Source organism: Solanum stenotomum, chromosome 1 (genome assembly GCF_019186545.1).
Source record: "Solanum stenotomum isolate F172 chromosome 1, ASM1918654v1, whole genome shotgun sequence".
NCBI classification, from domain to species: Eukaryota; Viridiplantae; Streptophyta; class Magnoliopsida; order Solanales; family Solanaceae; genus Solanum; species Solanum stenotomum.
Window position 1 is genome coordinate 74,780,947 of NC_064282.1, and position 17,903 is coordinate 74,798,849.

Here is a 17,903-nt window from a genome sequence, read left to right on the forward strand (position 1 = left end):
CAATAGTTGTGGTGAGATGTATATGATCCATTCATTCTTAACCATAGGTCTCGGGTTTGAGCCTTGAGTATGAAGAAAAATTTGTAAAAGAGTGTCCCTCAAAATCCGAACTAGTCAGGATACAATATGATATATTGAAAAAAAGTGAAAATAATATTAATTACAATTTCAAATTTTTTCTAGATTCCATTGGAACTATTTTATCTAGAAGACTGATCATTTCTATAATAATGAGTTGTCACGTTTAATATTCCATTGAGATATGTTATATTTACCTTTCAATATGTGATTAAAATAATTTTAAAAGAACATGTAAATATGGCATCTGAATAAATAAAATTTACTTCTTAGTAGTGAACTTCTCTTGATATTAGCTCCTCTTAATTTTATTCAATTTCATGCCATTTAATAGGTTAAGAACACAAGATATTTATTCAAAAATCACCATCATGTACCACAAAAAAAGTTATTCACAAAATTAATCTAATTAACAAACAACCATTTTCTTCTAAACTTTTTTTTATCTTTATCAACATTAAATGAATCTAAATTAATCACACATAAAAAAGAAGAAGATAAAGACGATACTCTATATATAGAGAACACAAAACCAGTAAAAAAAAATGTTTTCATTAAGGAGATTGTGGAGTTATTCACTAAAAGATAGAGGAATGATGAGCCTAATTCCTAATATTTAAGCTCACCCTTAAATTCCTTTTACAAAATGTCTAATGTTCGTAGGTAAAAGAAAAAAATGTGTATTTCACTTGGTGTCTGAGATTCTTATTGTGACTCAATTAGATTTGGATAATGAAAAGTCTCAAATTGAGGATAAACTTCTTTCTAACAAAAGTAACTCATGCTCAAGACTCGAACCTGACACTTCTGGTTAAGGATGAAGGAATACTATCTTCTACTACATCACAATCCGTGTTGGTAGAACACAAAAACAATATCAAGCATATTGTCAAATATTAAACTAAAAGTAACTTAAGTAATAATTAGTACCAACAATAGTTGTGGTGAGATGTATATGATCCATTCATCCTTAACCAGAGGTCTCGGGTTTGAGCCTTGAGTATGTAGAAATTTTTGTTAAAGAGTGTCCCTTAGAATCCGAATTAGTCATAGATTCAATATGATATATTGGCAATTGAGTTAATACAATATTAATTACATTTTACATTTTATTCTAAATTCCATTAGAAAAAATTATCTAAAAGAATGTTGATTTCTATAATAATTAGTTATCACGTTTAATATTTCATTGAGATGTGTTATTTTTTAACATTCAATATGCGATTTAAGGAAAATATTAATATGACATCTTGATAAATTGAATTTATTTCTTAGTAGTGAATTTATGTTAATATTTGTTCCTCTTGTCATGACCCCGACCATTGTGAGTGGCACCCACACTAAATCACCTGGTGGGAGAACCAAGGACTGACCCAACACCATTTTAATAAAAACAAGTTTGTCATAAATAAGAAATAACAATTTAGACAACTAAAGAATTGAGTCCCCATAAACTCAATCCTAGAATCCAAAGACATTTAATGCAGAAATAACCCTAAGAACTGAAAGTAACCATACCAAAACTCTAATAATCAAGACTGGGGATGCAACCCTGAAACTAAACATAAAACTAAAGCTAATGTTTGTGTCAAAAGAGATGGACAAGAAAATCAGAGAAATCCATGGCATCGTGAAAGATGTAGCTCACCCTTGGATTTAGAATCAAGCGTCCCTTAATTGATGTCTTGGATCAAATGCCCGGTCCTCTCATGGAACCACAATAACATACCATGTCCTCTCACGGAACCCAAACCAAAACTGATAGTGTACCAGCGTGTTACCTGAATCATCTATAGTTAATGTACTGGTGTGGTACCTGAACCAACCAACAATCACAAACAATCATGCACAATCACACGGACAGTAAACAATACCACTTGAAAACCTTAAGTCATAATACCAAGTCTGTTACATTGGATTACCTACATGATGCCATGTCATGTCTCCCTATGTATTCACTACCATGCATAGCCTCAGTGACACTACAAAGGAGTAAACATGCATGCATACATACATAAACTGAAAATATACAACCATCACCTACTTCGAATCAAGCCTCTTAGAAACCCTAAAGAACTCGAGCTTTCCTCTTGTGAATATCCTTAACTTTTTAGTGGTGTAAAATAAATAATAAAAGAAATAATCAATCACTAATGGCCTATAATTTACCTGGATCATCGAGAAACCCTAATCCCAGATAAATATATGATCATCTTCCCCAACTTAGAGCTTTTCCCACCATGAAATCATGTCAAAACCCTTCCCCTAAGAGCAATAACCTAGATTCTATGGCTTCAGAATCAATGAACAAGGTTGGGAGTCAAGAACTTACCTTTACTGATGAATTCCGTGAAAAAATGAGTGCAAACTGCCCAAAATCACCCCTCCCAACTCCAAGAACACAAACTGCAGAAAATAGGGGTTTTAGGGTTATTTCTGCATAAAATCGTGTTTCACCCCGCTATAGTGGCCCAACCCACTATAACAGTCTGAGTGTGGCTATAGCGGGACGCCTACCGCCATAGTGGGCTCGATGAAACATTAGAGCCTCAAACTGTCATTACCCAAAATACACCCTAGTCGTAACATAGCGTATAGGACCTCGAGAGACCCTATACAAGCCACTTAGTATACATAAACAAGATAATAGAATCTTAAAGAGTTCAAAAAACTTTTAGAATTATAAAGAGTTTGACAAAAATAGCGGAAGTCTAACGTAAGTCTCAAGTAATCTATTACATCATAGGACTGATTGAGACGTAACCCATACATCACATACAAAATCTGAAATGAAAAGACGTGAAAACAATAAAAGAATCTCGGTCCTCAGAACATGAGGACTCACCAATCTTGAATGTCTATATGGGATCACTAGCCACGAGTGCGCGAAATGGAAGCGTCAGACCCTACATTAGTACAACAATGTAGGCACAAGTATGCATTAGTACATGGAATGTACTAAGTATGATAGCAATACACAAGAGTTATGAAATCACGCTAGAAATGACTTTACATGACATGCAATGACCAAGATAAATAATAAAATAATATGTTAGAAAACATAAGTCATAATCATGGTCAATGCAAGCTAAACATCTTTAAAACATATTTGAGATTCTTCTGGAAGTAGCATTAGTTCATTATTGTGGGATATTACCTTTAACGGACATAGACCATGTGAGCTATAACAGGGAATCCGGTGTCTATCCCATACCTAAAAGATATGTCGTTACTTGTCAAGGTAAGAACCATAAACTTTTAACTTAGGTGGATCCACTAGTTAATGTCTATCTATGACAAACCTATGGTGACACATAGTTATGGGATAGGGAATTTGCTACTAGAAACCCGATCTCAACTACGGGAGACCTTCCATCTCACTATCATCTCGGTGTCTAAGCATAAATCCCACAAAATAGTTATTGATCTTAAATTATCTTATTATCCATGGAAGGGCACATTAAGTAGCCAATCCGAGCTAGAATTCATTAGAATAGCTCCTTAATCTCGATTCATAGTTTTTATGAACAATGCAAGCTTGTAACGTTGTTCATTATCCTTCAGAAATTTGGTGCCATAGTATTTGTGGTTCGCTTGAGCAGATATCTGTGATCTAATACCCTTGGTGAACTTTTTAAAATTTATCCCAGATGTCGATTGTGAATACTTAATTTGTACCATAAGAAGAAACCAGTATTACTATTACTTGGATATATTAGCTTGAATAAGGAGTTCCAAACTTGTTCACTAGTCTAACTTTTCTCTTTTTCCTTCTTGCTGCAATACTGCAATATATTGTTAAACGATGCCTAGGGTTCATATCTGAAAGGATCAATAAGGTGTTGAGCCTTTAAAATTGTGAAAGCTACATACACTCCTAAATGATCAGGGATTAACAATGATGGAAATTTTTGGGGTTGGAATTTTTTCTTTTAAATTGTAAAGGAGCATGTACTCTTGAAAAATAAGGGAGTAAAAATGAAGAAAAAATTCAGGGTTTAGATTTAGGTATTTATCTTGGAAAGGTCCCGATGACACTCTTTAAAATGGGGAATTAGCAAAGAAGGAAAACTTTCATGGTTGAGATGCGTGCAACACTCCCAGCCTCTTTTATTTAGGTATGCCGGTCTCACTGCTGTATTTATTTACTTTTGCATATATCAGAGCATGTTAGTTTTTTTTTTTAAAATTTTGGAATCTCTATGTACATTCATGTCCAATAAACCACTGAGCTTTGAAACCCAATTTTTGCAAACCAATCTTTGGACTTTTTACCTACAAAACTTTTGGAAAGAGGAAGCTAAATCGTGGCTCCAATGGTCATGAGTATTCTAAAACTAACAAGATAAGGTGGATTATAGAGAGTAAGTTGATCGAATAGTCTAACACTGCTGCTGTTTAGTTGTCCGGATGGCATATGGATGGATTCCCGTGTCAAATTCTGTCTGCAATTTATACCTGAAAAATAAAGAGAAATCCTATAATTATGTTTCTTTTGAGATAAACTTTGAATTAAACATTGAAAAGACGACGACTTTATAATGATACTATGGTTAGTTTGTCTTTCCAAGGGAGAGTATAAGGGGTTTTGCATTTATAAATAGGGAATAGGGAGACAATAGAGATAATATAATAAGGCTTGACTCTTTCTCCTGATGAAGTCTCCGAACATTTGGATATTGCTCCTCATAGTTGAAGTAATGACAACGATTCTACTTGTTCTCCCTGAAAAGGTCTCCAACCGTTTTGTCAATACTTTCCTGTCTTATTCAATTTCATTTGATATCATAAAAGTGTGATTCAGGATGTCACCTAAGTAAATTCTATAAATTTCTTAAGCCAAGTTCCGCTACATGTGATATGCTCATTGTTTTCATATAGTGAATCAATTCCTTTATAGACGTAGAAGAAGTTGAATAGTTTGTACCTGATCATATAGAGGGACCAGTTTAATGGGCTTTTATATTCGTTTTTCATCCCTTTTTGGCATGCAAATGAATATTTGCTACCTTGACCTCTCTTTTTGTGTCGGAGGTCTATTAAAATGATTGTCTTTCCTGCTTTCTTTTCCGATTTAACTTTTACTGTGAGGTGTTTGCTTTCTGTCTGGCTTTTCAAAGTCATAATAGTCAATGTTTTCCTGGATATCTCAATAACTTGCATTCAGATGCTCTGCTCTTGTTCCAATGTATGAAGCTAGCAAATGAAAAGCCAAATTCTGTCACTTTGGTTAAACCGTTTTGTTATCATCAATCTGATCTGATACATTTGTCGTTATTTTTCTGTATCTTGTTCCTAACTCTGTTCTTCATTTTTACGACTAATAGTTGTTACTTCAAATACTTTATTTATCTTGTTGATTATGTTTCTTTGATCTTAACAACGATTAAAAATTGCTGACCCGAGTTGGAAACATGGGAAAAGAACAAGTAAGACCAATAGGGCCGCAGTTGAGTGTAACTTTTGTAAAAAAGTTATTAATGGTGGAATTTTTCGTCACAAACAACACCTAATTGGTACTTGCAAGGACGTCACACGGTGTGAACTGTCACGCCCCAAACTCGAGGGGCGCAACTGGCTCCTAATGCCAAAACTCAGGGCTGAGCCGACCCTGCTGAACCATTTGCCACTAGCGCATGGAGCCATACGCAATCAAGAAAACAAACAAGTATATCTCGGCTATAAACTAAGCCCTCGGCCAGCAAGACCTTTGATCTATAAAAGAAACAGCTACTCCCAGGAGATCATATAAATAAATAGCGAACTAGCACAGAAGTCCTGATTGGGCCGTCGAGGCCACCATGATATCTATACCAAAACTAAAAGCAGGTATATATCAATACAATACATCAAACAACTCACAAGCTTCAACAAACCAACAACATAGAACAGTATGGCCATAACGTAGCTATACACCCCACACACTAGTCTGCAAGCCTCTAAAAGGAGTAAAGATTAGCGGGACAGGCCCCAGCCTACCCATAAAGATATATACAACAAAAGGTAACAAACCTCCCAACTCTGGCAACTCCGAAGGAAAGGGTCTTGCCAACTGGATAAAAGTCAATCCTGTTGCTGAGGAGGTCTACTTGGTCGTCTGTCAGGACCTGCATGCATGAATGCAGCGCCCCCAAGGCAATGGGGCGTCAGTACAAAATAATGTACAGAGTATGAAATGAAATAGACTAAGAGGAAGTATCTTGGTATACTGGAATAATCTGATAAATAAATCAAGGATAAAATAAGTGTATTGACCTGCTCCTAAATCTAAACTTATCAAAAATAATAAAACAACAACCTAACCAAGCCCCTATAAGCTCGACAGGTACAAACAGCACACAAGACCACCTACTCAGGCCCTCATAAGCCCGAAATGTGCCAATCAACTTATATACCCCTATCGGTAGTCCCCTAGCCCCGTAGGCAGTCACATAGCCCTCTTAGCCATTAATATAGCCCCGTAGGCAGCACATAGCTCTTTTAGGCATCAACATAGCTTATAGACAACTCATAGCCCTTTTAGGCAACAACATGGCCCTGTAGGAAGCACATAGCCTTCTTAGGCGTCAATATTACCCTGTAGGCAAATCATAGACCTTTTAGGCATCCATATAGCCCTGTAGGTAGAACATAGCCCTTCTAGGCATAAATCACATTCCTGCAGCTAACCACAATAGCCCCAAGGGCAACAATAACAATTCAATCGCTAAAAGAAAGCAATTTAGTTATAAGCAACCTATACAAATAGCCTTTAAGTCGTGTCCAACATAGGGACGCTACTAACTGAATAAGAATCCCGACAAGGGAGGATTATATCAACTCAAGTAGCCAACAATCAACAATAATGGCTACAAGTGTAACAAGGATAAAAACCCAATTACATTGCTCCTAAGCTTTAAGGAAAACATGTCGTAAGTATGGAATTGCCTTAACATACCTTTCCAAGGAACGTTCGAAAGATCGTAGTTCCTTCATGAAAGTTGTTCCTTATGTCCTAAGCTTCGCAAACACTATATATACACAGCTGGTACGCACCTATAAACAGTTCATAATTAATCTTAAATCGGTAGATTTGCCATATTGCCCCAACTTGTCGAAACGTTCGTAGAAATTCATAAAAACAACCATAAAAGGGTCCCGAGATGATTGCCTTAGTTAACCAAGTGTAAAACTTGAAGAAACACCAAAAACTACAAATTTATATCTTCAAAAACCAGCTCCAAACACAACTAATAGAAGGGAAAAACGATTACCATGTGTAGGGATTACGTTTCTAGGCACGGGGGCAATGTTAATGGTAGAAATCGTCAAAACTAACCTTCATCATGCTAGAACTCCATAGGAGCCTTCTCTTAAGCTTTATCTCTGGTTTAGAACTGAAATGAAATGTTTCCATGGATTAAAACGTTATATAAGCCGACATACCATATTTTTTACCCGACCCGGATTCTGCCCCGGCAATCCCTAGTAAAACCCTCATAACTTTTTACTCTGATGTTGGTTTGATACGGGGTTTTGTGCGTTGCAAACTAGACTCGTAGGCCTTCGATTTAATGGGTGATAGGACTTCTAACTCTTTATATATTGGGAGAAAATATCCAAGAGATTTGACCCAAATTTTATAGAAATCTTTAAAAAGGAACTTACGATAACTTTTGCCAACTTTTATTTTGCAACTTACTTAACTTCAAAACTTGAGATACAACCCTTGAACACTTAAAATATGACATACCACATCATTTTTAATTTATTACTCACCCTCCTTGTCTTTCCATGAAGATACGAGTTAATTTAGACGTTTTGAAAGGTCGAGGTGTTACATGAACAATGCTCGGATGCTGTAAGGGAAGAAATGAAAAAATATGTTGATGAAAAGAAGAAACAAAAAAGTCAGGCTTTACTTCAATCGGATGTGACTAATATTAGTGATGATAAAGATGAAGATATGGAAGAAGGTGAAGCTACTGAATAGTCACTTCCTTCAAAATCACGAAAATAGTCATAGAATGCAACAATCATAGAACCATCATCTTCCTCAGCTTCGTCAACTAGGCATGTAGCTACTTCTTTTCCCGTCCTTTGTAAGCATTTAGTATTCTCCCTAAAACCATAATGGTTCTATGATTGTTGCATTCTATGACTATTTTCGTGATTTTGAAGGAAGTGACTATTCAGTAGCTTCACCTTTTTCCATATTTTCATCTTTATCATCACCAATATTAGTCACATCCAATTGAAGTAAAATCTGACGTTTTTGTTCCTTCTTTTCATCAACATATTTTTTCATTTCTTCCCTGACAACATTCGGGCATTGTTCACACCGTATGACGTCCTTGCAAGTATCAATCAGGTGTTGTTTGTGACGAAAGATTCCACCATTAGTAACTTTTTTATAAAAGTTACACTCAACTGCTACCCTATTGGTCTCAGTTGTTCTTTTCCCATATTTCCAACTCGGGTCAGCAGTTTAATCGTTGTTAGGATCAAAGAAACATAATCAGCAAAATAAATAAAGTAATTGAAGTAACAACTATTAGTAGTAAAAATGAACATAATTAGGAAGAAGATACAGAAAAAATAATGACAAATGTATCAGATCAGTTGGGATATGACATTTGAGAGGAACTCCACAAATTGGTATACTTCTGGAAGAGGAAAAGCCGTGCTCTGTCAGAGACACAAATTGGTATTCATCACGACCACTATCATCTCTCCCAGTTCATATCATTATCTTCTTCAATATCCCTCCAATTCACCCGTACAATTTTTGATAATTCTCACATAATTCAATCAATCTTCACATGGAACACAATGATGAGAGCATATTCCCAAGTAGAGTCTCTGAAGCTCTTTGAACAGTTTCAAAAAATTGGATTAAAACCAGATAAATTCACATTCGTTGTTGTGCTTAAGGTTTCTGGGCATTGTTTGATGATTGGAACGGGTGGATCGTTGCATTCCATCGCTGTGAAGTCGGGTTTTGGTTCAGATTTACATGTGAACAATACCATTTTGAGAATGTATGCTGGATTGGTGTGATCAGGTTTGCAAGACAGGTGTTTGATGAAATGCTTGAGAGGGATATAGTTTCTTGGAGTTCAATGATGGCTGCTTACGTTCATTGGTATGTACATTTGTTTCAGTTATTTGCCAAAAACACATATTAACTTTTATACGAATTTCACACCCCAATTATCACAATCTATGTATTAAGGATCATATAGCCGATTTTAACTACTTGTGATTCAAGCATGATAGTAGTAATTGTTGTCTTATTATTTACATTTTATTTTTCTTTCTCCTTCTAAAAGATATTTCACGTATCTACTGATTACTCTGGTATCAGTACATTATTTATGATTTGTGAACCCGGCAAGTGTGCGAAGGCTGAGAGATTCTATAGCATTATGTGGAAGTTGTTTAAGATGATTATTATAATGGGAATGAATAGAATTACCAAACTGTAAGTAGATTTTGAGCATGACAAGTTTACTACTTTGTAGAAACGAGTTCAAGTATGGTTTTGTGAGGAATTTGTAAGTTAAACGTCTTTTGATAGGTGTGACACATAATAGGTCACAATTTTTATGAACAATGCTAGCTTGTAACCTTGTTCGTTATGCTTCAGAAATTTGGTGCCATTGTATTTGTGGTTCTCTTGAGTAGATATCTGTGATCTAATACTCTTAGTGAACTTTTTAAAATTCATCCCAAATATCGATTGTGAATACTTGTTTTGTACCATAAGAAGAAACCAGTGTTACTATTACTTGGATATATTAGCTTGAATAAGGAGTTCCAAATGTGTTCACTAGTCTAACTTTTTATCTTTTTCCTTCTTGCTGCAATACTGCAATAGATTATTAAACGATGCCTAGGGTTCACATCTGAAAGGATCAATGAGCCTTTAAAATTGTGAAAGCTGCATACACTCCTAAATGATCAGGGACTAATAATGATGGAAATTTTTGGGGTTGGAATTTTTTCTTTTAAATTGGAAAGGAGCATGTACTCCTGAAAAATAAGGAAGTAAAAATGGAGAAAAATTTCATGGTTTAGATTTAGGTATTTATCTTGGAAAGTCCCGACGACACTCTTTAAAATGGGGAATTAACAAAGAAGGAAAACTTTCATGGTTGGGATGTGAGCAACACTCCCAGCCTCTTGTATTTAGGTATGCTGGTCTCACTGCTGTATTTGTTTACTTTTGCATACATCAGAGCATGTTAGATTTTTTATTTTTAATTCTGGAATCTCTATGTGCATTCATGTCCAATAAAAACACTAAGCTTTGAAACCCAATTTTTGCAAACCAATCTTTGGACTTTTTACCTACAAAACTTTTGGAAAGGAAGCTAGTTCATGGCTCCAATGGTCGTGAGTATTCTAAAACTAACAAGCTAAGGTGGATTATGGACAATAACTTGGTCTAATAGTCTAACGTTGCTGCTGTTTAGTTGTCTGGATTGCATATGGATGGATTCCCATGTCAAATTCTATCTGCAATTTAGACCTGAAAAATAAAGAGAAATCCTATAATTATGTTTCTTTTGAGATAAACTTTGAATTAAACATTGAAAAGACGACGACTTTATAATGATACTATGGTTAGTTTGTCTTTCCCAAGGGAGAGTATAAGGGGTTTTGCATTTATAAATAGGGAATAGGGAGACAATAGAGATAATATAATAAGGCTTGACTCTTTCTCCTGATGAAGTCTCCGAACATTTGGATATTGCTCCTCATAGTTGAAGTAATGACAATAATTCTACCTGTTCTTCTTGCAGGGGTCTCCAACTGTTTTGTCAATACTTTCCCGTCTTATTCAATTTCATTTGATATCATAGAAGTGTGATTCAGGATGTCACCTAAGTAAATTCTATAAATTTCTTAAGCCAAGTTCCGCTACATGTGATATGCTCATTTTTTTCATATAGTGAATCAATTCTTTTATAGACGTAGAAGAAGTTGAATAGTTTGTACCTGATCATATAGAGGGACCAGTTTAATGGGCTTTTATGTTCGCTTTTCATCCCTTTTTGGTATTTGCTACCTTGACCTCTCTTTTTGTGTAGGAGGTCTATTAATATGATTGTCTTTCCTGCTTTCTTTTCCTGTTTAACTTTTACTGTGAGGTTTTTGCTTTTTGTCTGGCTTTTCAAAGTCATAATAGTCAATGTTTTCCTGGATATCTCAGTAACTTGCTTTCAGATGCTCTGCTCTTGTTCCAATGTGTGAAGCTAGCAAATGAAAAGGCAAATTCTGTCACTCTGGTTAGCTGGCTGGGGCATGTACTCGTATCATGAATATCAGATTACGTAAATGTATTCACTCGCACATTGTTACCAGTGGTATTGAACTACATGTTGAGCTGGAAACAGCCCTCCTGGGCATGTATGCAAAATGTGGTCATATACAGCAGGCTTTCTGCATATTCAATTCAATAGATGATCAAAATCTGCAGACCTGGACCATCATGATTTCTGGTCTTGCTGATCATGGACATGTAGAAGACGCTGTGTCCTTGTTGCCAGAATGGAAGAATCTGGCTTTTGGCCGGATAGCTTATCATTTTCTGCAATCTTATTGCTTGTAGTCATATTGGCTTTGTTGATGCAGGCCGTGAATATTTTGAAAAAATGACAAGTATTTATAACATCAGGCCAACTATGGAACATTACAGATGCATGGTGGATATGTTTGGACGTGCTGGAAATTAGAAGAAGCTTATGATATTATCAGGAGCATGCCTACAGAGCCTAATTCTGTGATATTGAGGAGTTTCATTAGTGCTTGTAAGCATCATGGTCATATTCCTTGCGAAGAAGAAAATATAAGGGAGATTCTCCTCAAAATAGGGCCTGATCTTGGATCAAACTATGTACTTGCATCTAGTTTGTCTTATCTTTTGGTTATTGCAGCGATGCGAACAGCCTAAGATCGGCTATGAAAGTAAACGGGATAAAGAAATATTCTGGCAGCAGTTGGGTGCAGTCGCTTGATAGTCCTTCTGAAGGAAGCAGTAGAAGGATCTAGTAGTAATGTTTCTGTTTATGCCAATAGAAGAGGCAATTCAGATCACAGGAATGAAGACACTGTTACATTCCAAAGACGACAGAACACTATCAATGGTGGAGGAAAATAAATTGCTTCTTTTTGGGTAATACCACCAGGCTGAGGTACAAGTTTAGGGGAGCGGTTGCTTTGACCATTGGAAGAGGGTCACACTGAAGTTCCTAACATTCTTGCATAATTTTTAATAACTTGAAAAATGAAGATTACAGTGTGAGGTGATTTTGATTTGTAGCTCATGGGATATGTCATTTGAGAGGAACTCCACAAATTGGTATACTTCTGGAAGATGAAAAGTCGTGCTCTGTCAGAGCCACAACTCTGTTATCCTTCTCAAATTATTTCTAACAATCAATTATGCCTAGATATTGGACTAGTTAGGATCAGCTTTATGAGTCTCCTATATCCATTCTACCTTATTTGGGGCCATTCTTTTCTATACTGGTAAATGATTTGTTTTCTCGATAAACTACTCTTTCTTTTCAAAATATATGGTTAAGGTTAATCTTGGAATTCTATTCAGAAGTTGGGATGCCCTTAAAGTGGCACCTCAGCATGGCCTGAAACTTTGGTTAAAAACTATGAGGTATTCCCATGGAGAAACAATCTACCATGTTCCAATGAAAGGAATTACTAAGTTATTTGCTTTACATCATATTATTAGGTATCCAATCTATTATGTCCCAATGAAAGGAATTACTAAAAATGTTTCTGCAAGCTTTCTTACCTACCATACATTGTCATCAACTTTCCAAGGTATATATTTTAAACTCGCTATATTTGATTTAAGTTATACATTGACAATGTAAGAGTTTTTTGGTATTACTCTATCCTACTTGACTGAGTAATGTGCCTTTTGTTTTCAGATGTTGCAGAAGAGAAACCTGATGGAGAAAGGAAGGGTGAGGGTGGAATTCGTCTTAGTCCATTCGGTTTAGCTGCATACAAGATGCAAAATGATGTATGGCTAAACACTCATACACAAAAGGACTATGAAAAACTATATGATCTTCAAAATGCTGCAGGTTCATGGCTGAAACAGCTTTCTTATAGTCACCATGACTTCAATTTCTTCACCGCGCATTCTAACATGGAGCATGGAGGTTACGTATTATGAAATCATTCACAGCCTCCACCATCATTCTTGTTATGTTTTTTTATATGGTTTACTCCAAGAAACTGAAACTGATGTACCCTCTTTCAATTCATTTGATGGGGGGAAATCGTTAGATTGTCTAAGATATATTTTCCTTCGTGTTTTGGGAGGGTTTCAGTTTTGTACCAAATTTGTTGTAGAGCTTTGTAAACATCTAATGCAGCTCTATATTTCAACAAGTACTAAAATTTTGGGCCTAGGCCTTGGACATTTGCTTTTCTCAACAAGTTGTCACATGTTTCATCATGTGACATTCAAACCACAACATATTAAGTCCAAGTTGTATAGATTTCAATCTTCTATTCTTTTTTTTTTATAATCTAGAAATCTCCAAGTCTCAATGAAGAACGGGTTGGAAACTTGGATGAAAGACCAGTCCATACCTCTATTCTTCTCCTCTTAAATATTTGACTTTTATCTATAGTGTGGTATATGATGCCATGATATGTCTAAATCACACGACACGCGATGTTCTCTTATCACTCTATCAAAGCCTTGTGGTTGTTTATAGTTCAATCTTATTTCTAAAGGAAAACTAAGAAGTATTCATTGCCAATAGTCTCCCAAGATACATATAACATCTTCACCCCTACCATGTACCCGACCACACTTTTCTCTATCCTAATCCTCCTTCTGCGACTAAAAGAAAAGATTTGGGGTGTGTTCTATATGGAGAAATACGTTTCATATTTGATTGGTCAAAATTTTTTGAAAATACGTTTCTCTATGACAAGTTAGAAAAAAATAATGATGTCCCCTAGTAAAAATAGGAAAAACAAGTTGTACAAGTAGCATTCTACATTAATTTTGTCCTCCTAATCCTCTAACACACTTAGTCTTCAATTCACCCAAATAGTCCCCATCCTCACCCCTATCCCTATGGGAGTTCGTGGTTCGATTTGAATCGGTTATTGGTTAAAACCAAAACTAGACCAATTTAGTCGGTTTTTAAATTTCTAAAACCAAACCAAATCAAATGAAAAATAAAAAAGCCATCAATTTGGTTATTTTCGATTTGGTTCGATTTTTCTGATTTTTTCAATTTCAAAGTAATAAATTTTTTGAGGACATACGTATCTCGATAGACACAGACACCTAGTACATGAACAATGAAAGCTACTAGCAACTGTGAGTTTAATTGAGCAATTAAGCAATGCTAGAGTTATTATTACACGAACAAAGTGATTCAATTAAGAGAAAGTGTGACTATCTTATGTGAGGTAGAGTAGGTAAAGACTAAAGTAATAGATTTTGATGGACTTGGACTTAGGGTTGTAATAGTTGGGCTAAAATTTAAGCGTTGAGCTTGAAAAATGGTAAAGTTACAGACTTAAGTTGATTAAAATTTAACAAAATATTTATCTTTTGTTTAGAATTATATATCTATATCTATCTATATCTATATTACCTTAAAAGCATGAACTCCTAATTTGAATGTTAAATTACTATAATATCCCTAACTTAGGTTGTGACTTTTTCGATGAGTTGTGACTTTTTCGATAAGTTGTGACTTTTTTCGAAGGGTTGTTGTGACTTTTTCGATGAGTTGTGACTTTTACTATAAGTTGTGACTTTTTTCGAAGGGTTGTGATTTTTCGATGAGTTGTGACTTTTCCAAAGAGTTGTGACTTTTTCAATAAATTGTAACTTTTCCAAAGAGTTGTGACTTTTTCAATAAGTTGTGACTTTTCCAAAGGATTGTGACTTCTCGAAAAGTTAATGACTTTTCAAATAAGACACAAAAAACATTTGTTCATACTACCCTTTGTTGACTATAAATAGAGGGGCTTCCTCTCATTTTTCAACCACAATTTTTTCAATCTTCTACTTTTCTTCTTCTTGCATTTCAAAACTTTTTGTGTGATTTATGGTCGTTGAGGGAGTTCGAAGTTTAGCGGAATATGAGGTACCACTATTCTGAGAAGTAAGTCTAAATTCATTTGTAGTCTAAATTCATTTGTTTTTGTTATCAATTTCTCTTGTGATGTAGATATATGCTTTTGAATTCTTTTCCAAAATTTAGATAATTGTCACGATTTGTTTTTGATGTTCAAAACAAAAGAATGACTTTATTTATCAATGTTACTTATGTGATTTAGACTCTCATGCAGTTTGCTTCAAAATAGTCATTACTATATAAACATTGCCCTTTTATTTTACTTATTTACTATTTCTTAATATTTCAGCATTTTAGACGAAGAAAAATTCATATTAATTGTAATAACGTTAGCTGGAATTTGTATTAGTTTAATTTTTATTGTTTATTTAATAGTTAATTTTATGAGATAGTTATTTTCATTAATGCAAATATATATTTATATTTGGGTAGGTATTTGTATTTAAATTAAAGTATTATATATGTCCCAAATGTATTATCAAGTTAACAAGATCTTCTAACTTCAAAATATATTATTTTAAAATATTCCGTGTTTTTTTTTTAAAAAAAACCTGCAACAAATGTGAAAATATGTGAATATATAAAATGTAGTTGTTCTCTTCACATGTTCATATGACATCTATACAGTTTAAAGTGGAATACATATGCAAAGCACATCTTGTTAGATGACAAGAAAAATACAAAGCAAATATTGTCTATAAGGTAATATTAATGAGATAAGATTTAATTGCATGATTGAACCTCATCAAATTGAAATAAACATATACATTATTACATTTAACTAATAAAATTTTTCATTGACCATCTTCATAGGTTTTCGTAAATAAGAGATATATATGACGATCCACGTTGAACATTCACAAAAAAATCTGCAATGTTATTTTTTGCTAAGCTTATTATTCAAATCTTCGCTTAAATAAGCAATACTATTTACTATAACATATATTCCTATTTCTAGACTTGATTTGTTTTAGTTTCGGTGAATCACAATCCCTTGCCATTTGTAATTACAAGTTTCCCATATATGTGTTACTTTTGACCTTTACATCTTACTGCTACCCTCTTGTATGCATCACAATCACACCAACTCTGCTTCACAGTCCAGAAGGAAAATACCATACAAACTAGCATATACATGGCACTAATCAACTTTGTTACATCCCCTTGAGGCAACAATTATATGGACTATTATTGGTTCTTCTGCTTACCTGCAGTCCCCTGGCAATTATAATTGTCTTTATAATATATAAATATATATGTTACTGCTAGCTTTAGGTTACCCGCACGGTGCATCTTACGGATAACGTTTTTTATGCATCAAATTACTGCCAATTATTGCAGACTATTACCATATGTTACCCTCATCAATGCTACTAATATGAATTTACCCTTGGAGTTAACATTATTGCACTCATTCCCCAGGTACCTGCACTCATCGAGATTCAGGCCACATGGCGACTGAGACACAAATACTATTGTGAACAAATTGCATCACTTGTTGAACGTCTTAGTATGGGTTATCATACTGGTCATCTGTCTTCTTATACTCAATGTTGACACTACACATTTCCTGGTCTTATGAGCTCTCAGGTTCTTCTGGTCGTATTCATGTTTGGAAACACTGTCAAGACAGCAATCAAGGCAATAATATTCTTATTTGTGATGCACCCATTTGATGTAGGGCATTGTGTTGGAATAGACAGAGTGCATGTAAGAATTCATCCACTCTAATATAGATCTTTAGATACCATTCGACTTTGTTTATTAAAGGACCTTTTCTGATTCTTGGGTCTCAGCTGATTGTAGAAGAGATGAATACATTGACAACGATACTCCTGAAATACGATAACTTGAAGATCATATATCCCAACAGTGTCTTATCTACAAAGCCCATAAGTAACTACTATCGCAGTCCTAAGATGCAATCGAATTCTGCATGTATATCTCAACTCCTATGGAAAAAATAGCATTGATGAAAGAAAAAATAACAAGGTATATACAACTATTCATCTTCCATTGATAAATTTCAGTTGTTTCCTTTACGGATCTCTTGCGTTATAGTGGTTGACTTGCTCTTTCATGATGCTCACAATAAGAATACACTCATCTTAGTAGTCTCTCTACACACAAAGCACCTATCCTGACTTTTTTTTTGGAATTATTACTATTGGTAAAATAGACGGAACAAAACACCCCCTTTTGACTTGCTTCTCAGCATAAGCAAGAAACCAGTTACTCCTCCGTTTCAATTTCTTTGTCTTACTTTCCTTTTGAGTTCGTCTAAAAAAACATATCTTTCCTTTTTGCAACCTTTTAACATAAACTTTCCACATCACAATGCTTAAGACCATAAGATTCAAAAGTATTCTTAACTTCCTAAAACTCCATATACCAAGTCAAAATCAAACAAACAAATTGAAATGAAGTGAGTTATATTCTTTCCGTTATAATAATTTATGGTATGGCTTCTATTATGTTAGGTATATTCAGATCAGAACAAAAGTGATCATTGATATCTAGATACCTCAGTTGTCATGAGGGATATTGAAGACTTAAATAGGATAAGATGGTCAGTATGGATTACACACACAATGAATTTGAAAGACATGAGAGAGAGATGGGCAAGGAGAGCCCTCTTAGTTGAGGAAATGGTTAAGATATCCAGAGAGCTAGATATTGAGTATCGTATGCTCCCTCTCG

The 17,903-nt window shown here is 34.8% G+C and overlaps 1 protein-coding gene and 1 pseudogene across 1 annotated transcript; both read left to right on the forward strand.

Moving 5' to 3' along the window:
• The first annotated feature begins 8,710 nt into the window (after positions 1 to 8,710).
• LOC125863700 (pentatricopeptide repeat-containing protein At2g36730-like) lies at positions 8,711 to 12,619 on the forward strand (annotated as a pseudogene).
• On the forward strand, positions 12,201 to 13,585 carry LOC125863721 (uncharacterized). Its single transcript, XM_049543747.1, has 3 exons — positions 12,201 to 12,257; positions 12,815 to 12,906; positions 13,017 to 13,585. The coding sequence occupies exons 2-3, from the start codon at positions 12,837 to 12,839 to the stop codon at positions 13,265 to 13,267; spliced, it is 321 nt and encodes a 106-aa protein (XP_049399704.1). The 5' UTR covers positions 12,201 to 12,257; positions 12,815 to 12,836; the 3' UTR covers positions 13,268 to 13,585.
• The last annotated feature ends 4,318 nt before the right edge of the window (positions 13,586 to 17,903 follow it).

Coding starts and splice junctions, on each gene's coding strand:
- LOC125863721 (XM_049543747.1), top strand. CDS start 12,837: ATGAAAGGAATTACTAAAAATGTTTCTGCAAGCTTTCTTACCTACCAT. Junction 12,907..13,016: donor ATTGTCATCAACTTTCCAAG/GTATATATTTTA, acceptor TTTTGTTTTCAG/ATGTTGCAGAAGAGAAACCT.